Raw genomic sequence first — 18,236 nt, forward strand, 5'->3', positions numbered from 1 at the left:
GGAGAAATGGAGCTGCAGACAGACTAATCAGTCACCTCATCTGTACATAGCAGAGTCCAGGTGTGAACAGGTCTCTTGCCTTTGTCTTTATATGGAGAAAGATATCAAAGCTGCTCTTCCACTTGACAACAGTAACAGAAATGGTTTCATGGAGGACACTGCATTTGATGTTCATTCTGAGAGATGAGGTCCCAATAGGATGACAGCAGAGGCATTATAGGCAGTGAGAATAGCATTAAAGGTTTCAGACTAATTTTTTTTTTCAGACTAATTTTCTTGAAGCACAATTTGTAGCAGAGAGAAAACAAGGAAGGTAGTTGAGTCTTCTAACGAAAGACCTATCTTCAAAGTATAAGTGTGAGGTTTATGGTATATACTTGAGCTATTTATATTTCAATGGACAGCAGGAAGCCCCCAGGGTGTTGAAGAAGTGGCTGCTATGATCAGAAGGATATACTTCTGATACAGGTAGTTAATTTTCCATAAATAGGGGGCTTCCTACTTAGATCCCCCCACTGTCAGAGATTCTGTTCTCCCTCTTTTGCTCACCAAGTTTATCAATCTTTCTCCTATCGATAAACTCTATCCTGTTGCTTAAAAAAAAGTCCATAAATATAGCCGGTTGTTCTGGAAGAAATCCAGAGAAGAATTTATAGAGAGGTCCAAGTAAGAAGTAACGAGGCCCTCTAACAAGCTGCCTCCTCCCATGGTCTGGTGGTTGATGGTCACACAGAGCAGAGGAAACAGAAGTCAGTGACCATGATCGAAAACTATTCAGGTTTGGTGTGTTGTCTTATTTTAGTGAGCAGTTATTTACAACTCCTACAAGTTCAAGTTACATCTGTTTCTTTCAGTCTCTTGTTGATGATAACATCTTACCTTAGAGAGGTTTCCTAAGATAAATTTTTAATTGTTTGTTCAAACTGTCAAAAAGAAAGACTTAACACTTTGTGGCAAAGTGGAGAAACAAGGAGGGTCTGTATTTACCCTCATGCCTGAAAAGACTTTAAAACTGGACAAAAGCTTATTAAGTGATTGTTATCAATATTCTGGACATTAGGCACAAAAGGACAGTTATCTCTGAAAGATAGAAAAAACTAAGATGAGTTCTGTGCTTGTCCCAGCTGTCTGCCGTGGAAGATTTTCAAAGGCCACAGCAGAGTGGAGGGTCCCAGCCAGATCCCAGTGAGATGGAACTAGTTCTTTGAGGAGAATGATAAAATTTAAAAGCCTTTGACCAGATTAATCAGTAAAAAAGGAAGAAGATACAAATTACCAATATCAGAAATGAGAGAAGTGACATTCCTACTTCCTCTATAGAAGTTATTAATAAAAGGATGATAAGGAAATACTGCTACTAACTTGTTGTAAATATATTGAACAACTTATGTGAAAGGATAAGTTCCTTGAAAAACACAAACTATCAATCTTCACACAGAAAAGAATAAACAAACTGAATAGCCTAGTAAGGAAATTGAATTTGTAGTTAAAAACCTTCTAACAACAACAAACAGAACTCTAAGCTTTGATGGCTTCATTGCCGAAAACTATTAAACATTTAAGAAAGAAATAATACCAGTTTGACCTAAACTCTTCCAGAAAATTAAAGGCAAGAGACTACTTCTCAGCTTATTCTATGGGGCCAGCATTACTCTGATCCCCAAGCCAGAAAAGACATTATAAAAAAAGAAAATGATAGACCAATATTCCTCATGAACATAGATGGAAACATTCTTCTTAAATTTTAGCAAATCAAATCCAACAACATATAAAAATGTAAAAGATGATAACCAAGGAATGTTATCCCAGGAATACAAGGTTATTTCAACATTACAAAGTTAATCAGTGGGTGGTGCCTGTGGCTCAAGTAGGGCGCCAGCCCCATATGCCAGAGGTGGTGGGTTCAAACCTGGCCCTGGCCAAAAACTATAACAACAAAAAATAAAAATAAATAAATAAAAAGAAAGTTAATCAGTGTAATGCAACATTCAAATTGAAAAAGAAAAATTATATGATCATCTCAGTAGACACAGAAAGTATATTTAACAGAATCCATTATCTATTCAAAAATAGAAACGCTCAACAGCTAAGAACAAGGGAACATTTTACCCAACATAGGACATCTAAAAACCAGGAGCTGGCATTAGACTTCCTAGTGGAAGACTGAGTGCTCTCCCAGATTGGGCAGAAGACAGGTGTGTGCTGGACATTCTGCCCAGTGCCATCAGGCAAGAACAGAAAGGAAAAAATATCCAGGCAGCAGAGAAGGTAGTAAAGCTGACTCTGTTGCAAGTAACATGATTATCTGTGCAGAAAATGTCAAGAAACCTACCCCTAAACCAAGTGTATGGTGCCCCATGATCATATTGATGTACACAGCTATAATTTAATAAATAAATAAATAAATAAATAAATAAATAAAAAAGAAAAAAAAATTAGTCTAGCAAAGTTGCAGAATACAATATCAATATATAGTCATCAGCTATATTTCTCAATATTGGTGGTGAACATTTGGATATTGAAATGAAAAATGGACAATCCCATTTACCTTATTCTGAAAAAGTATAAAATACTTATGAATGCTTCTGAAAAAGTATGTGTAAGGCCTGTGAATTGAAACTGCAAAACATGCCAAGAGAAATTAAAAACATAGATAAATAGGCCATTCATATGGATTGGGAAACTCAATATTGTCAGTATTCCAGTTCACCCCATATTGATCTATACAGAAACATCATCCCAATCAAAATCCCAATAGATTCTTGTTGTTGTTATTGTTAAAGCTGATAAGCTTTGTCTAAAACTTATGGAAATACAAAGGGAAATAACTTTAACCAGAACACTGCCTGATATCAAGAATTATCGTAAGTGTACAATAATTAAGATGGTGTGGTATTGCCATAAGGACAGACAAATAGATCAATAGAAAAGAGCAAAGTCCCAGAAGAAACTCAAAAGTGTGTGGTTTTTGATAAAAGCATAAAGACAATTCAGTGGAGAAAGTATAGTTTTTTCAACAAATAGTGTTGGAACAGTTTGATATCCACATTAAAAAATAACCTTACATCCATACCTGATACCATTTATAAAAACTAATGATGTTATAGGTATGAATGTACCACCCTGAAAGTGAGAAGCTGATAGAAGGAACATAGAAAATCTTTGTGACCTTAGGTTAGGCAAAGATTTCTTGCATATGACACTAAAAGTATAGTCCATAACAGAAAAATTTGATAAATAGGACTTCATAATTAAGAATTTCTATTATTTGGGAACTGTGGGAAGATGGCCAACTAGAAGCAACTTTCACCAGTGGCTTGTGTCCAAAGGGAGAGAGATTGGACTGAAGTGGATGGAAGCCCAATGTGAGGAGCTACACACTGAGAGTACTGTGTGAGGTACACATCAGCCAGGCTAAGTCAAGTGGCAGAAACCAGAAAGTGGAAGAAAAGCACCAGGTACGAGCCCAGCTCCCAGAGGAAGGAAGACTCCTTCCCCACAAATGGGAGCTCTGCAGCAGGTGACCAGCCTGCCAGAGAACAGGGAGCAAAAGACTGCTCACCTTGTCCCATGGAAGAGCAGTCACTAAGTCCCAGTCCTCCTTCACCATTGAGGTCCCACCACTGATCCTGGGCCCCATCCTGCCTGGCACAAAAGAACAGATATTTTCCTGCAATCCTGAGCACTCCAATGGTCCTTCCCTTGTGGGAAGGACTGACCTATGCAGGGGCCAGAGTGTTTGGTGATCTCACTGAGAAGCCAGGGAATTTGCTGGATGCCCAGCTACAGCACGAGAATGGTAGCTACAGTCCTTACTCTGGCCAGGAAAGGATGAACTACTCGTCTCCAGCCCATTGGGAATTCTCAGGCAGATCTGTTTTCTGCCCTGCAGGACGATCTCTGAGCTCAACTGGGTGGGTGAGACCCATGTTTAAGTGACTTTCAATTGAAATTTAGACATGTACCATCTGGGGGTGGGGTGGCTGCTCTCTGAGCACGATTGGGTGGGCAGAGCCTAGTGCCTGAGCGACTCTTAACTGAACTTTAGACTTATGCCCCCCACTGGTTAGCAGCCCCTGAGCTTGACTGGGTGGGTGGTGCCTGATGTCTGAACATTTTACTGATTCTTGTGCCTCTGGAGACACTGTCTGGGCTGTGGATTCACCACTTGTTTGCCTTTGTTAGCACGGGGGGCACTGCAACAGTGAGGAGTGGACTGAACAGGGAAAACCTATCAATTCAACTAAAAAAGTATAATTAATATATGAAATAAAAAGAGAAGAAAAAGCTGAAAATACTCATGGAGAAGAATCAGCAGAAGAATTCTGGAAACATGAAAAATCAGAGCAGATCAACTCCCCCTGGAGATATCAAAGAAAATACAACAGAAAATTCCATCCACAGAGAAATTGCTGAAATGTTAGAAACTGAATTCAGAATATGGATGGTAGGGGTATAGCTCAGTGGTAGAGCATTTGACTGCAGAAGATGGATGGCAAGTAAGATAATTGGAATGAAGGGAAAGATGGAAACTGAGAACCAAAATATAGTTCATAAGTTGTCTCAAGAAATTAATGAAATTCAAAGACAGAGTCCCCAAATATATGGACATACTGAGGAAACATGTAGCTGAGCTTAAGGAATTGAAAAAGGTATTCGAGGAGGTTAAAAATATAATAGAGTCTCTCAGAAATAGAGTTGAACAATGTGAAAAAGTGGCGGGTTTGGACCCAGCCCCGGCCAAACTGCAACAACAACAACAAAAAAAATAGCCGGGCATTGTGGCGGGCGCCTGTAGTCCCAGCTGCTCGGGAGGCTGAGGCAAGAGAATCGCGTAAGCCCAGGAGTTGGAGGTTGCTGTGAGCCGTGTGACGCCACGGCACTCTACCCGAGGGCGGTACAGTGAGACTCTGTCTCTACAAAAAAAAAAAAAAAAAATCAGATAAAGAAGACAAGACTTTTGAACTATCTCAAGCATTCCAAGATGCAGAAAAAAGGAGAACAAGAATAGAACATTCTCTGAGAGAGTTATGGGATCATTCCAAGAAATCAAACAGCCGAATTTTAGGGATTTCTGAAGAAGAGGATAATACCAAAGACACAAATTCTCTGCTCCCAGACTTTATGGCTGAGAAATTCTCAAGTATTGCAAGAGAACAGAAATTCAGATAGTAGATAGTTTTAGAATACCAGAACAACACAATCCAAACAAAGCATCTCCTTGACACATTGTAATTAATTTTGCCAACGTTAAAATGAAGGAGAAAATTCTGCAAGCAGACAGGTATAAGAAAGGTATTACTTACAAAGGGAAAAATATCAGGATGACTGCAGATCTTTCAGCTGAAACTTTCAAAGCCAGAAGAGGATGGTCATCGACCTTCAACCTTCTTAAACAAAACAATTTCCAGCCCAGGATCCTATATCCTGCTAAACTGAGTTTCATTTGTAATGGAGTGATGAATCCACATGTTGAGTAAATTTGCCATGACTAGACCAGCTCTACAGGATATACTCAGACCCATTCTTCATAATGTTCAACAGTATGGTACACCACCACAGTAAACCTACCCAGAAATTTGAAAATAAAGCCTAGCTTCAACAATGGTGAAATGGATAAAAATAAGTTCAGAACCTCTGAAAAATAAGATGACTAAAACTCCACTATAGGTATCAATTCTCTCAATGAATGTGAATAGTTTAAATTCTCCTAAAACAGGCATATGCTGGCTAACTGTATATAAAAACTCAGGCCAGATATCTGTTGCCTACAAGAAACTCACCTTACCTCAAAGGATAAAACAAGACTTGGGGTGAAGGAATGGGCAACAGTATTTCAGGCACATGGAAAGCAAAAAAAAAAAAAAAAACTGGGGTGGCAATCTTGTTTATAGATACAATTGAATTCAAAAATAAGGAAAGATAGGGCGGCATCTGTGGCTCAATGAGTAGGATGCTGGCTGCATATACTGAGGATGGTGGGTTCAAACCTGGCCCCAGCCAAACTGCAACAAAAAAATAGCCAGGCATTGTGGTGGGCACGTTTAGTCCCAGCTACTTGGGAGGCTAACATAAGAGAATTTCCTAAGCCCAAGAGCTGGAGGTTGCTGTGAGCTGTGACGCCATGGCACTCTACCGAGGGTGACAAAGTGAGACTCTGTTCCAAAAAGAAAAAATAAATAAGGAAAGACAAAGACACTGCATACTTGTCAAGGGAAACACATGATATGAAGAGACTTCAATAATTAACTTCTATGCACCCTATCAGAATGCTCCTCAATATATAAAACAACCCCAACTTTTCTGAACAATATGATATCTTCCCACACTATAATAGTTGGAGATTTTAACACCTCAATGGCAGTACTAGACAGATCCTCCAAGCAGTAACTAAACGAAGAAATAATGGACTTAAACAAGACCCTAGAACAAATGGACTTAACAGATATTTATAGAACATTTTATCCTACCGAAACTGAATACACATTTTCATAAGCTCCTGGATCATCTTCCAAAATTAATTGTATCTTAGGACACAAGGCTAACCTCAACAAATTCAAAGGAATAGAAATTATCCTCTGGATCTTCTCAGACCATCATGGAATAAAAGTTGAACTCAACAGCAACAGAATATACAAATAAAGGCATGGAAACTAAATACTTTATGCTGACTGATAGCTGAGTTATACACAAGATAAAGAAAGAGATCATTAGATTTCTGGAACAAAATGATAATGAAGCCACAAACTATCAAAACCTGGGGGATACTGGAAAGGCAGTCCTTAGAGGGAAATTTATAGCATTAGATGCCTTCATCAAGAAAACAGAAAGAGAGCAAGTCAAAAACTTAATGGGCCATCTCAAGCAACTAGAAAAGGAAGAACAATCTAATCCCTAACCCAGCAGAAAAAAGAAAACCAAAATCAGAGAAGAATTAAATGACATTGAAAACAAAAGAACTATTTGGAAGATCACTGAAACAAAAAGTTGGTTTTTTGAAACTTGGCTAGACTAACCAGAAGCAGAAAAACAAGGTCTCTAATAACATCACTCAGAAATGATAAAGGGGAAATAACAACAGATGCCACAGAAATATAAGATTCTCAACAATTACCACAAAAATTCTATTCCCAGAAATATGAAAATGTAGAGGAGATGGACCAATATCTGAAAGCATTCTACCTTCCAAAACTCAGCCAGAAAGAATTAGATATCTTGCATAGAGCAATATTGAGTACTGAAATAGCATCGATTATACAAAATCTCCCCAAAAAGAAAATCCCTGGACCAGATGGCTTCACACCAGAATTTTATCAAACCTTCAAAGAGGAAATAGTTACTATACTGCACAAACTATTCCAAAATATAGAGAAGGAAAGAATTCTCCCCAACACATTCTATGAAGCCAATATCACCCTTAATATATCCTGAATCAATATCAGTTCAAAGATATTCAACAAGACATTAGCAAGCATAATACAGTGACACATTAAAAAGGTTATCCACCATAATCAAGTGTATTTTATCCCAGAGACACAAGGTTGGTTCAATGTACTTAAATCCATAAATATAATATACCACGTAAATAGAATCAAAAACAAAGACCATATGATTCTTTCAATTGATGCAGAAAAGGCTTTTGATAATACCCAGCATCCTTTCATGTTAGAAACACTCAAGAAAATAGGCATAGATGAAACATTTCTTAAATTGATAGAAGCCATCTACAGCCAATATCATATTGAATGGAGTAAAACTGAAAGCCATTTCCACTTAAATCTGGAACCAGAAAAGGATTCCCACTGTCACCACTGCTATTCAGCATAGTGCTGCTAGTCCAAGCCATCACAATCAGGCAAGGGAAGGAGATAAAAGGAATCCAAAAGGGGATGGAGGAGGTCAAACTCTTCCTCTTTGCAGATGACATCATCTTATACCTAGAAATCCCCAGAGACTCAACTAAAAAGCTCCTTAGAAGTGATCAAGGAATATAGCAGCATCTTAAGTTACAAAATCAATACCCACAAATCTGTAGCCTTCATATATGCCAGCAATTGCCAAGCCAAGAGTAAAATCAAAGACTCTATTCCTTTTACAATAGCACCAAACAAGATGAAATACCTGGGAATATATCTAACAAAAGATGTGAAAGATCTCTATAAGAGAATTATGAAACCTTGAGAAAGGAAATAGCAGAAGATATCAACAAATGGAAGAACATACTATGCTCATGGCTGGGAAGAATCAGCGTCACTAAAATGTCCATATTACCCAAAGCAATCTATAGATTTAATGCAATCCCCCTCAAAGCACCAATGTCATACTTTAAAGAACTTGAAAAAATAGTGTTTGATTCATGTGGAACCAGAAAAAAACCCAAATAACAAATACAGTTCTTAGAAATAAAAACAAATCTGGAGGTATCAACGTTGCCAGATTTTAGGTTATACTACAAGTCTATAGTGATCAAAACAGCATGGTACTGGTGCAAAAATAGAGACGTACATCTAAGGAATAGAATAGAGAATCTAGAGATAAAGCCAGCCACATATTGTCATTTGTTCTTCGATAAGCCTAACAAAAACATGCACTGGAGAAAAGAATTCTTATTTACAAATGGTAGTGGGAGAACTGGTTATCCACATGTAGAAGATTGAAACTGGACCCATACCTCTCACCATTGACAAAAATTGATTCTCGTTGGATAAAATATTTAAATTTAAGACACAAAACAATAAAAATTCTAGAAGAGAGTGTGGGGAAAACACTTGCAGATAGTGGTCTGGGAAAAAACTTCATGAGGAAGAACCCCCTAGCAATTGCAGCAACACCAAAAATAAATAATTGGGATTTGATCAAGCTAAAAAGCTTTTGCACAGCTAAGGGTACAACAAACAAAGCAAACAGCCTTTGAAATGGGAGAAGATTTTTACCTGTTATGAATCTGACAAAGACCTGATAGCTAGAATCTAAAGAGATTCTAAACAATAAGAAAAGTGCAAATGACCCTCCCCGTAAGTGGGCAAGAGACTTGAACAGAAACATCTCTGAGGATGACAGATGAATGGCCAAAAAACACATGAAAAAATGCTCACCATCTTTAATCATCAGAGAAATGCACATCAAAACCACTCTAAGAAATCCCCTAAACCCAGCAAGGTTAGCCCACATCACAAAGTCCCAAAATGCAGATGCTGGCATGGATGTGGAGAGAAGGGAACACCTCTACACTGCTGGTGGGACTGCAAACTCATACAACCTTTATGGAAAGAAATATGGAGAATCCTCAAAGAACTAAAAGTCGACCTTCCATTTGATCCCACAATTTCATTAGTAGGAGCTGAAGAAGAACAAAAGAAGAAAACAATCATTTTACCACAAAGACATTTACACCAGAATGTTTACCACAGCTCACTTCAAAATCGCCAAATTGTAGAAGCAACCTAAATTCCTATCATCCCTTGAATGGATCAGCAAACCGTGGTATATGTATATCATGGAATACTATACAGCCATTAAAAAGAGGGAGACTTTACAGCTTCTATGTTTGCCTGGATGGAGTTGGAATACATCCTTCTTAGTAAAGTATCACAAGAATGGAAAAATAAATATCCAATGTACTCAATGTTACTATGAAAGCAACATAAAAACAAACACATGTCCTGTGAACAATAAAACACAAGTATAGTCTAGTACGGGGTAGAGGGAGGGTGTGAGGCAGGATCCCACCCGGTGTGCACAGTGTGAGGTGTATAGCACTCCCCCAGGTGAGGGGCTCTTTTACAATTGGAACTTTACATTAGAAGTGAGCTATATAAACTAAAAGTTTGCACCCTCGTATTAATTTGTAATAAAAAAATAAAGAATTTCTATTATTTGAAAGACATTGTTAAGAGAATGAAATGGAAGTCATAGACTTGAAGAAAATATTTTCAAATCGCACATAGGATAGAGGACTTGATCCAGCCTAAGTCAGTGATAAGAACAGAAATAATCAATAAAAATAGGCAAAAAAAATACACACAAATGTCAAATAAACAAATAAAAGTACACGGAAGGAATGCTCAACACCAGTGTGGTCATTAGGGAAATGCAAAGAAAAACCCTCAGGTATGTGCTGGAATGGCACAGACACTTAGAATAACCGCACTCGAGTGTCAGTGAGGACTGAGAGCTCCTGTAACAACCATGCACCGTTGGGGTGGGGGGCTATGACATAGAAATCCTTTTTGGAGGACGTTCCCTAAAATTAAACATTTACTTTAAAATGATTCAGTTGCCCAAGGGAAATGAAAACATAGGCACACACAATTGAATGGAAACACTCCTAGCAGCTTTATTTGTCACAGACCCAAACTGGAGTCACCCCTGTGTCCATCACCAGTGACCAAATAAACAGTCTTGATGTGTCCCTACAACTCAACGCACATCCTGATGAAAAGGAAGGAACTGTTAGTAACACACAGCAACTTGAATGAATCTCAGAACAGCTGTGCTGACTGAAAGAATCCAGACTTCCCCTCCCTCCTCCCAAATTGCTTCTTTTTATATAAAATTTAGAAAATGCAGTGTAATACATATTGACTAAAGCAGATTGGGAGTTTCCAGGGACAGTGAGGGAGGCAACAGGGAGAAATAAGAGGAATTCTAAGATTGTATGAAGAACCCATTGGGAGGTGATGGATGTGTTTGTTATTTTAATTTTGCTAATAGTTCTGTGAGTGCATATATTTGTCAAAGCTTACCAAGTAGTACACTTTAAATGTGCATAATTTTTATATAGATTATGCTTCAATAAAGCTGTTTTTCAAACTGCCAAAAAGATACCAGATATGTCTTCCCAAGTTCAACCAAAACTTTAAATTCTAAGGAATTCAAATCTGACACATTCAGAGCATTTAGATTCTTGTAACTGTCAAGAATTTTTTTCTGGATGTTTATAATTATACTTTGTTTTTATTCAACTTTGGGGGAATTGTTTAAATTAAAACCATTTACTTGGCAGGGAAGTAAAGCAATAGTAAACACTGGTCAGAATGTAAATTGCTTCTATATAAAAGCCAGTTTGTAGTGAACTGTAGTGACTGTCTGTCAAGGTGCCCAGATGGTCCGGACTTCAGATGTTCAACTTAACGATTTTTCAGCTTTACAACAGTGCCAGACCACGCTGTGTTTCACTTTCAGTGCAGTATTCAATAAATTACGTGGGACACCCAACACTTCATTACAAAGTAGGCTTCCTGTGAGGCGATTTTCCCCAACTCTAGGCCAGTGTGTCCCAGGTACATTTAAGGTGGGCTGGGCTGAGCTGTGCACTCAAGCTAGACCTCCCATTTGATCCTGCAATCCTACTACTGGGCATCTACCCAGAAGGAAAAAAATCCTTTTATCATAAAGACACTTGTACTAGACTGTTTATTGCAGCTCAATTTACAATCGCCAAAATGTGGAAACAGCCTAAATGCCCACCAACCCAGGAATGGATTAACAAGCTGTGGTATATGTATACCATGGAATACTATTCAGCCATTAAAAAAATGGAGACTTTACATCCTTCATATTAACCTGGATGGAAGTGGAAGACATTATTCTTAGTAAAGCATCACAAGAATGGAGAAGCATGAATCCTATGTACTCAATTTTGATATGAAAACAATTAATGACAGTTAAGGTCTGGGGGGAGGAAAAGCAGAGAGAGGGAAGGAGGGATGGGGGTGGGGCCTTGGTGTGTGCCACACCTTCTGGGGGCAAAACATGATTGCAAGAGGGACTTTACCTAACAAATGCAATCAGTGTAACCTGGCTTATTATACCCTCAATGAATCCCCAACAATAAAAAAAAAAAAAAAAATCTCACCTCACTGGCTCGGTGCCCGTAGCACAGTGGTTATGGCATCAGCCACATACACCGAGGGTGGCTGGTTTGAACCCAACCCAGGCCTGCTAAACAACAATGACAACTGCAACAAAAAATAGCCAGGTGTTGTGGCAGCACCTATAGTCCCAGCTACTTGGGAGGCTGAGGCAAGAGAATCGCTTAAGCCCAAGAGTTGGAGGTTGCTGTGAGCTGTGACACCAGGGCATTCTACCCAGGGCAATATAGAGAGACTCTATCTCAAAAAAAAAAAAAAAAAAGAAAATCTCACCTCACAAAGGTAATATAATTGGAAAACCAAGAACTTTTTTAACAGCCTTTTCAAAAAATCCTGGATCCTCTGCTGTGGTGCTTGGACAGCTCCTTGGGCGCTGGTTTCTTTAATTTGCAGTGTTGGATCTGAGACTCTGTCAGTGAACTTTCTACGTCCTGTTGCAAGAAAACGCCTTGGTCTGTCTCTGTGTACTTTGGACGGGTCTTTTACCCGTGCATGATTTTGAGACATTATGTACAAGTCATTTGGAAAATCCCTGCACTGGTTCACTGAGTTTTCACATCCTCCAAACGCAGATTCACTTGGCTATTTTGGCTGAAGTGTGCTGTGTGGACATTCTGCTCAACAAACGCTCATTACGTACAATGCTTGGCAAAGCATCGCACAGGAAACGCTGTCACCATCTTCAGCTGTGGTATAGCCAGAACTTAGGACAAATACACATCTCATCTGAACGCCCAGCAGGAAGAGACGGCCAACAGCAGAGGGAGGTCACGTGGGGCTGCATGCGAAAGGGCCCAGGAAAGATCTCCTGGAGGTTACGTAGAATTACAATAAGGAAAAATATTGGGGAGGGGTGTGGAGGTGATGGGGGTGACCACTAAAATTTAAAATCAGTAGAAAGTAAGAGATGAGCCTGGTTTGGTCCATTTATTCAGAACAGTTATCGATTTCCTTTAGTCTAAGGAGTTAAGAGCTGTTTCAAGGATGGGGTACCTATTTTTAAAGACCTTATTGTGAACTAGAGAAATGCAGAAAATAAATGCGTAGCTTAATGATTACTTAGTAGTCGATTTTGAGTAAGGAGAAAGGAGTATGTTTGTTACGTGGGTTTCCTAGGAACTGGACACCCACGTAGTTCTCTGAAAGGTGGACGTGCTGAATTCACACAGTGTCTGTTGTCACCTGTGCTTGTGGACGTCCTTACGTCCACACAATCCCGGTGTGGCTTTGCTTTTGTTCCTCAGCCCATGCTCTTTGGTGGCCCCCATCTAACTTTGACAACACTAACTGCTTTTTCTTAATGCTGGGCACCTCCTATTGGCCACTAGGTGTAGTTTTTTCCTGACATATACCTGGGATCACATGAATAATACGTAGTTATGGACAATGAATACACTGGCTCGCTTACAAACGCCAGTCAAATTATAGTAATTTGGCCAGAGACAGTGGCTCATCTCTGTAATCCAAGCACTCTGGGAGGCTAAGGCAAAAGGATTACTTGAGCCTGGGTATTTGAGACCAGCCCGAGCAACATAGCAAGATCCCATCTGTACAAAGAAATAGACAAATTAGCCAGACATGGTGCTGTGCTTCTGTAGTCCCAGCTGCTCAGGAGACTGTGGCAGGTGGATGGCTTAAGCTCGGGAATGAGCTATGATGATACCACTGTACCCCAGTCCAGGCAACAGAGGGAGACCCCATTTCAAAATAAAAAATATTGTAATTTAATGCATGCTTAAGGTTCTTTGAAAGATTAGATGGAAACTTTTACTGTTATCTTTCTGTCACAAATGTGACAACTATGTTTAGTGCCCTTCAAAATTAAAATCCAAGTGAAGTCTGCTTTTAGCTATCATGTTTCAAAAGATACGTTTGCATTAATGCATTCAAAAAAGTATAGAGTAATTGTCCTCATTTGAGACATTATGTGGAGACCAAAAACGAAGATTAACATGAGACTTGGTTTTCCTGGAGTTTGTAATTTTAAAAATAGCATTGGTAACAGCAAACAGATAAATTCAGAAAAGGGAACAGAATAAAATTCAACAGAAAAATACACTCAAGAATAAGTAAATACATTGAGTGAATAATGTACTTACATATACAGGTTAGAATACTGCAATTCAGTCTTTAAAGATTTTGTTATCAACTGTTACTAAAGTAATTTTGGAGTCCTGTTTGGGTAAACGAGTTTAAGTGTTTTTAAGTTTGAAATGAGTTTTTGTATGTGATTGTTAGCATCACTGACTATTGACTTCTGTCTCCACAGATTTGATCCAGGCCACCAATGAGACCAATGTCAACATTCCCCAGATGGCCGACACTCTCTTTGAGCGGGCGACAAACAGCAGCTGGGTAGTTGTGTTTAAAGCTTTAGTGACCACCCATCATCTCATGGTGCACGGAAATGAGGTAAACTGAGCGTTACATGATGATGATTTAAAGCCCTTCAAAGTTTCACTACTTAGGGGAAAAATAAGAGGAAATGTATAGTTTCAAAGAATCCAGAGTGCAGTTCTAATCTTTTATTTAGCTATTTATCAAGAAATAAATTTTAGGCTAGATACTGCCATGGAGGTACCCTCAGTGATGGTGCAGGCTAGCTCCAAACCACCGCAGTGAAGTGGGCCTTGCAGTAAAGCAAGTCACACGATTTTTTTGTTTCCCCAGTACATATAAAAGTTACGTTCACATCATCCTGTAGCCAGTTAAGGGTGCAATAGTATTGTCTAAAAAAATAATGTATGTATCTTATTTTAAATTACTTTATTGCTAACATGTGACCATCAGATGCCCACCTGAGCCCTCTGTGGGCTATGGTTTCCTTTGCTAGTTCTGGGGTTTGCCTCAGCGTTGCGAGCTGCTGACTGACGGGGGGCTGGTAGCTGAAGGTGGGATGACTGGCAGTCTCTCAAGACAACAGAAACGTCTGCCCTACCAACTGACTCTTCCTTTCTCAGAATATTTCTTTGTAGTGTATGTGCTGTTTGGTAGCATTTTACCTACAGTAAAACTTCTAGAATTGGAGTCCATCCTCTCAAACCCTGATGCTGCTTTATCAGCTAGGTGTGCGTGATATTTTATTTATTTTTTTTCCTTGTAAGATAAAAGCTTTATTTTACAATTTTATAAAGCAGCTTTACATTAAGCACAAACAATGCATTTACTTTGTATAGAAACAAAATACCTTTCCATCTGCAAAAAATCAAGTTTTGCTGTATATAAAACTAACGTGCACATTGTGCTTGAACTGTAAAGTCTGTACAGCTTTACATAGGACCACCCTTCAGAGGGGCATCCAGTAAACACTTTGTTGCGTATTTAACACGAGGTATATAACCCACGTGTACAATGGAAGAGAAACAAGAAAAACAAATTACAAGAAGAATGAAAATAGCAGCTTTCAGTGAAAGTTTGCACTGGAAAAAAAAAAAGAAAGGACTGCCACATCTGGAGAGTTGTGCTTGTGTGTCACTGGATGATTCTTGGATGAAGTCTTTATATACAATAACTCCTAAATGGTCAAACGTGACCTTCATCCAGAAACTTTTGGCTGGTTTTATAACTGAAGTGGCAATAGATGCATCATCAAAGCAAACTCAAGGAAAATGGAAAAACAAACAAACAAACAAAACTCTTAATACCTATCATCTTAAAACAAAGAAAAATGTAAAGGAAAAAACTTAAAAATACCCTCCCCACTTTCTCTAAGCTCATAATAGGTAAACATTTACATGATTTAAAACCCTAGAAAACTTTCTAGTTGTTTAGAGGCTAAACTGCAATGGACAGTCTTGGGCAGTGTTCCTCTGTGTCTGCCCCCTGCTCGCTGCATCACAATCACCCGAGCACTTGTTAAAATGCAGAGTATCATACATCACAGGCAGATTTCCTGAATTTCTGGGATCTGCATTTCAATAAGCTCTCAAATGATTCTATAGTTTGAGAACCACTGGTCTGTACTGACAATGCTGCTCTCTGTTCAACTCATCCTCTTAGAAACTGGGATTACAAGACAAATCAAGTTGCCGCTGCAATGTGAAAGGCAGTGTAAAACAAACAGCAGTGAAATAGCAATGCTGTTTCTTTTTTTTAATTTCTTTCTTTTTTTTTTTTTGTAGAGACAGAGTCTCACTGTACCGCCCTCGGGTAGAGTGCCGTGGCGTCACACAGCTCACAGCAACCTCCAACTCCTGGGCTTAGGCGATTCTCCTGCCTCAGCCTCCCGAGTAGCTGGGACTACAGGTGCCCGCCACAACGCCCGGCTATTTTTCTGTTGCGGTTTGGCCGGGGCTGGGTCCGAACCCACCACCCTCGGCATATGGGGCCGGCGCCCTACTCACTGAGCCACAGGCGCCGCCCTTTTTTTTTTTTTTTTAAATAGAGTCTCACTTTATTGCCCTTGGTAGAGTTCGTGGCCTCACAGCTCACAGCAACCTCCAACTCCTGGGCTTAGGCGATTCTCTTGCCTCAGCCTCCCGAGTAGCTGGGACTACAGGCACCCACCACAACACGGGGCTAATTTTTGTTGCAGTTTGGCAGGGGCCGGGTTTGAACCCGCCACCCTCGGTATATGGGGCGGGCGCCCTACCCACTGAGCCACAGGTGCCGCCCAGCAATGCCATTTCTAGATCAAAAAGTCTTTCCTTCTTCAGTGGAAAAAGACAGCCACATTGTTAAGGCACTGATATTTGTCAGAAAAGCAGTACCATCCTGTTTTTATTGATTCTCCTAATCTGAAGACCAGTATACAACACAAAGCAGAAGTCTGAACCGTTCTCTAAACAATAACAAATATGAGGAAAGAAATAGGTTTCCAGATTGGAGAAAGTTTATTCTGAACAGTGGCTATGAAAATAAAAATTAGGGGAGTCCAGATATTCTTACTGAGACCTCCAACATATAAGACAAAGGTCAAAAGCTAGATGAAAACCTAATAACCCACAACTGGCCACATTAAGAGTTGTGGTCACGTATGTTAGGAGTTTAAGCTTATTTTCTATGATCGGCTTAATATTGTTCTCAATGTAGATCTGTACCTTCTGTGCTCCTGCCCCTTTGATGCGTATATGTATTTTACATATATACATGTAGATACATATTTTTTCCAGTTTCTAAGTAGTGCTTGGTAGGTTGCATTCAACTAAGATACAGTGGGTAGGCAGGTAACCTACCTGGCTCTTAAATCTACATTTGATATATAAATAGATCACAGATAAAACTGCACTGTGTTTGTCAGACTTAGTCCCCTGAAAGTGTGGGGTCTTGTAGTTCAAATTTTATAAGCTATAGTGTGTTGTCATACCCTAAAACAAAAGCCAGAGCAAATAAACACCACTGGGTTTTCACCTAATCCCTGGTTTTAAACTAGTGAAGCTTCATAGCAGACACTGCCCACAGAATAAGGGCTCTGAAATCTGCTATGCGAGGTATAGTAGGATATGTCGCCATAATAAAGACCTGAATACACACCACAGCGAATGGTAGTTGCATCTGTTCTAATAGGTGGAATAAGGTAAAGTTAAATTTCAAAGGCAAAATAATAACACACAGAATTAATAGTTTGGGAATTTGATGGTTAAGAGTGATCAGGGTAGGGAAAACATCCTGCTATGATTCTTGTGTGTAATATTTGACATGGTATTTTTCTTTAAAGGGGGGGGAAATTCTAAAAGGAAGTGGTGGTGGCCTTAAAATTATCAGCTCCTTTCCAAAATTAGGTTTCTGAAATAATTGCATTCCATGGGTTGGATGTTTAGAAATGTAGGTGGCATTTAAAACAGAAAGCGTTTAGACAATGGGCTGAACAAAGATGTTCAACTTTGCCTTGCCCATAACCCTATGCAGTCCACAGATAGTCTGGTCACTGTCAGTTTGGAAAAGATAATGGTAAGTAGTTACTGGTCAACTGTCTAGCACTCACCAGAAAACTTAGTATGGGACTCTTTCTGAATGTGCTAATTTATGTTGAAAGCAGACTTGGAAAAAATAATGTGCTGTAATACACATTATTACACATATTTACTGTGTAATACACATTATTACACATATTTACTGTAATACAGTAAATATGTACTTGTAGCCTGGATAGTTGACTGTGTTCAACTTTTTAAAAAGATATTTCTTTTCTATAAGTTAACTTCTCGAGAGCAAATGAACATTTGCTGTATTTGTTCAATTTGTTATATGTGGAGAATATTTTGAATTATAGTCTTCTTGAAATGTGTAAATTAAAAACACAACCAGTGTTCAGGCTTCACGGTTATTTAATGTAAGCACAACTAAAATGAAACTTCTTCACTGCACAAGAAATTATAAAAATGTTATCTGTTTTGAAACTTGATCTACAATCAGTAAAGTTTG

General features: G+C 39.0%; 1 protein-coding gene across 6 annotated transcripts in view; it reads left to right on the plus strand.

Annotated features, from left to right (window-relative positions):
* SNAP91 (synaptosome associated protein 91) overlaps nt 1-18,236 on the plus strand; it is a 177,004-nt gene that overhangs the window by 37,600 nt on the left and 121,168 nt on the right. For all 6 annotated transcript variants that reach the window (XM_053602336.1, XM_053602340.1, XM_053602337.1 and 3 more), the window contains exon 3: nt 14,143-14,285. In XM_053602336.1, the coding sequence (XP_053458311.1) occupies nt 14,143-14,285 (143 nt within the window). The remainder of the gene's footprint in view (nt 1-14,142; nt 14,286-18,236) is intronic.

The sequence above is a fragment of the Nycticebus coucang genome, chromosome 9 (genome assembly GCF_027406575.1).
Source record: "Nycticebus coucang isolate mNycCou1 chromosome 9, mNycCou1.pri, whole genome shotgun sequence".
NCBI lineage: Eukaryota > Metazoa > Chordata > Mammalia > Primates > Lorisidae > Nycticebus > Nycticebus coucang.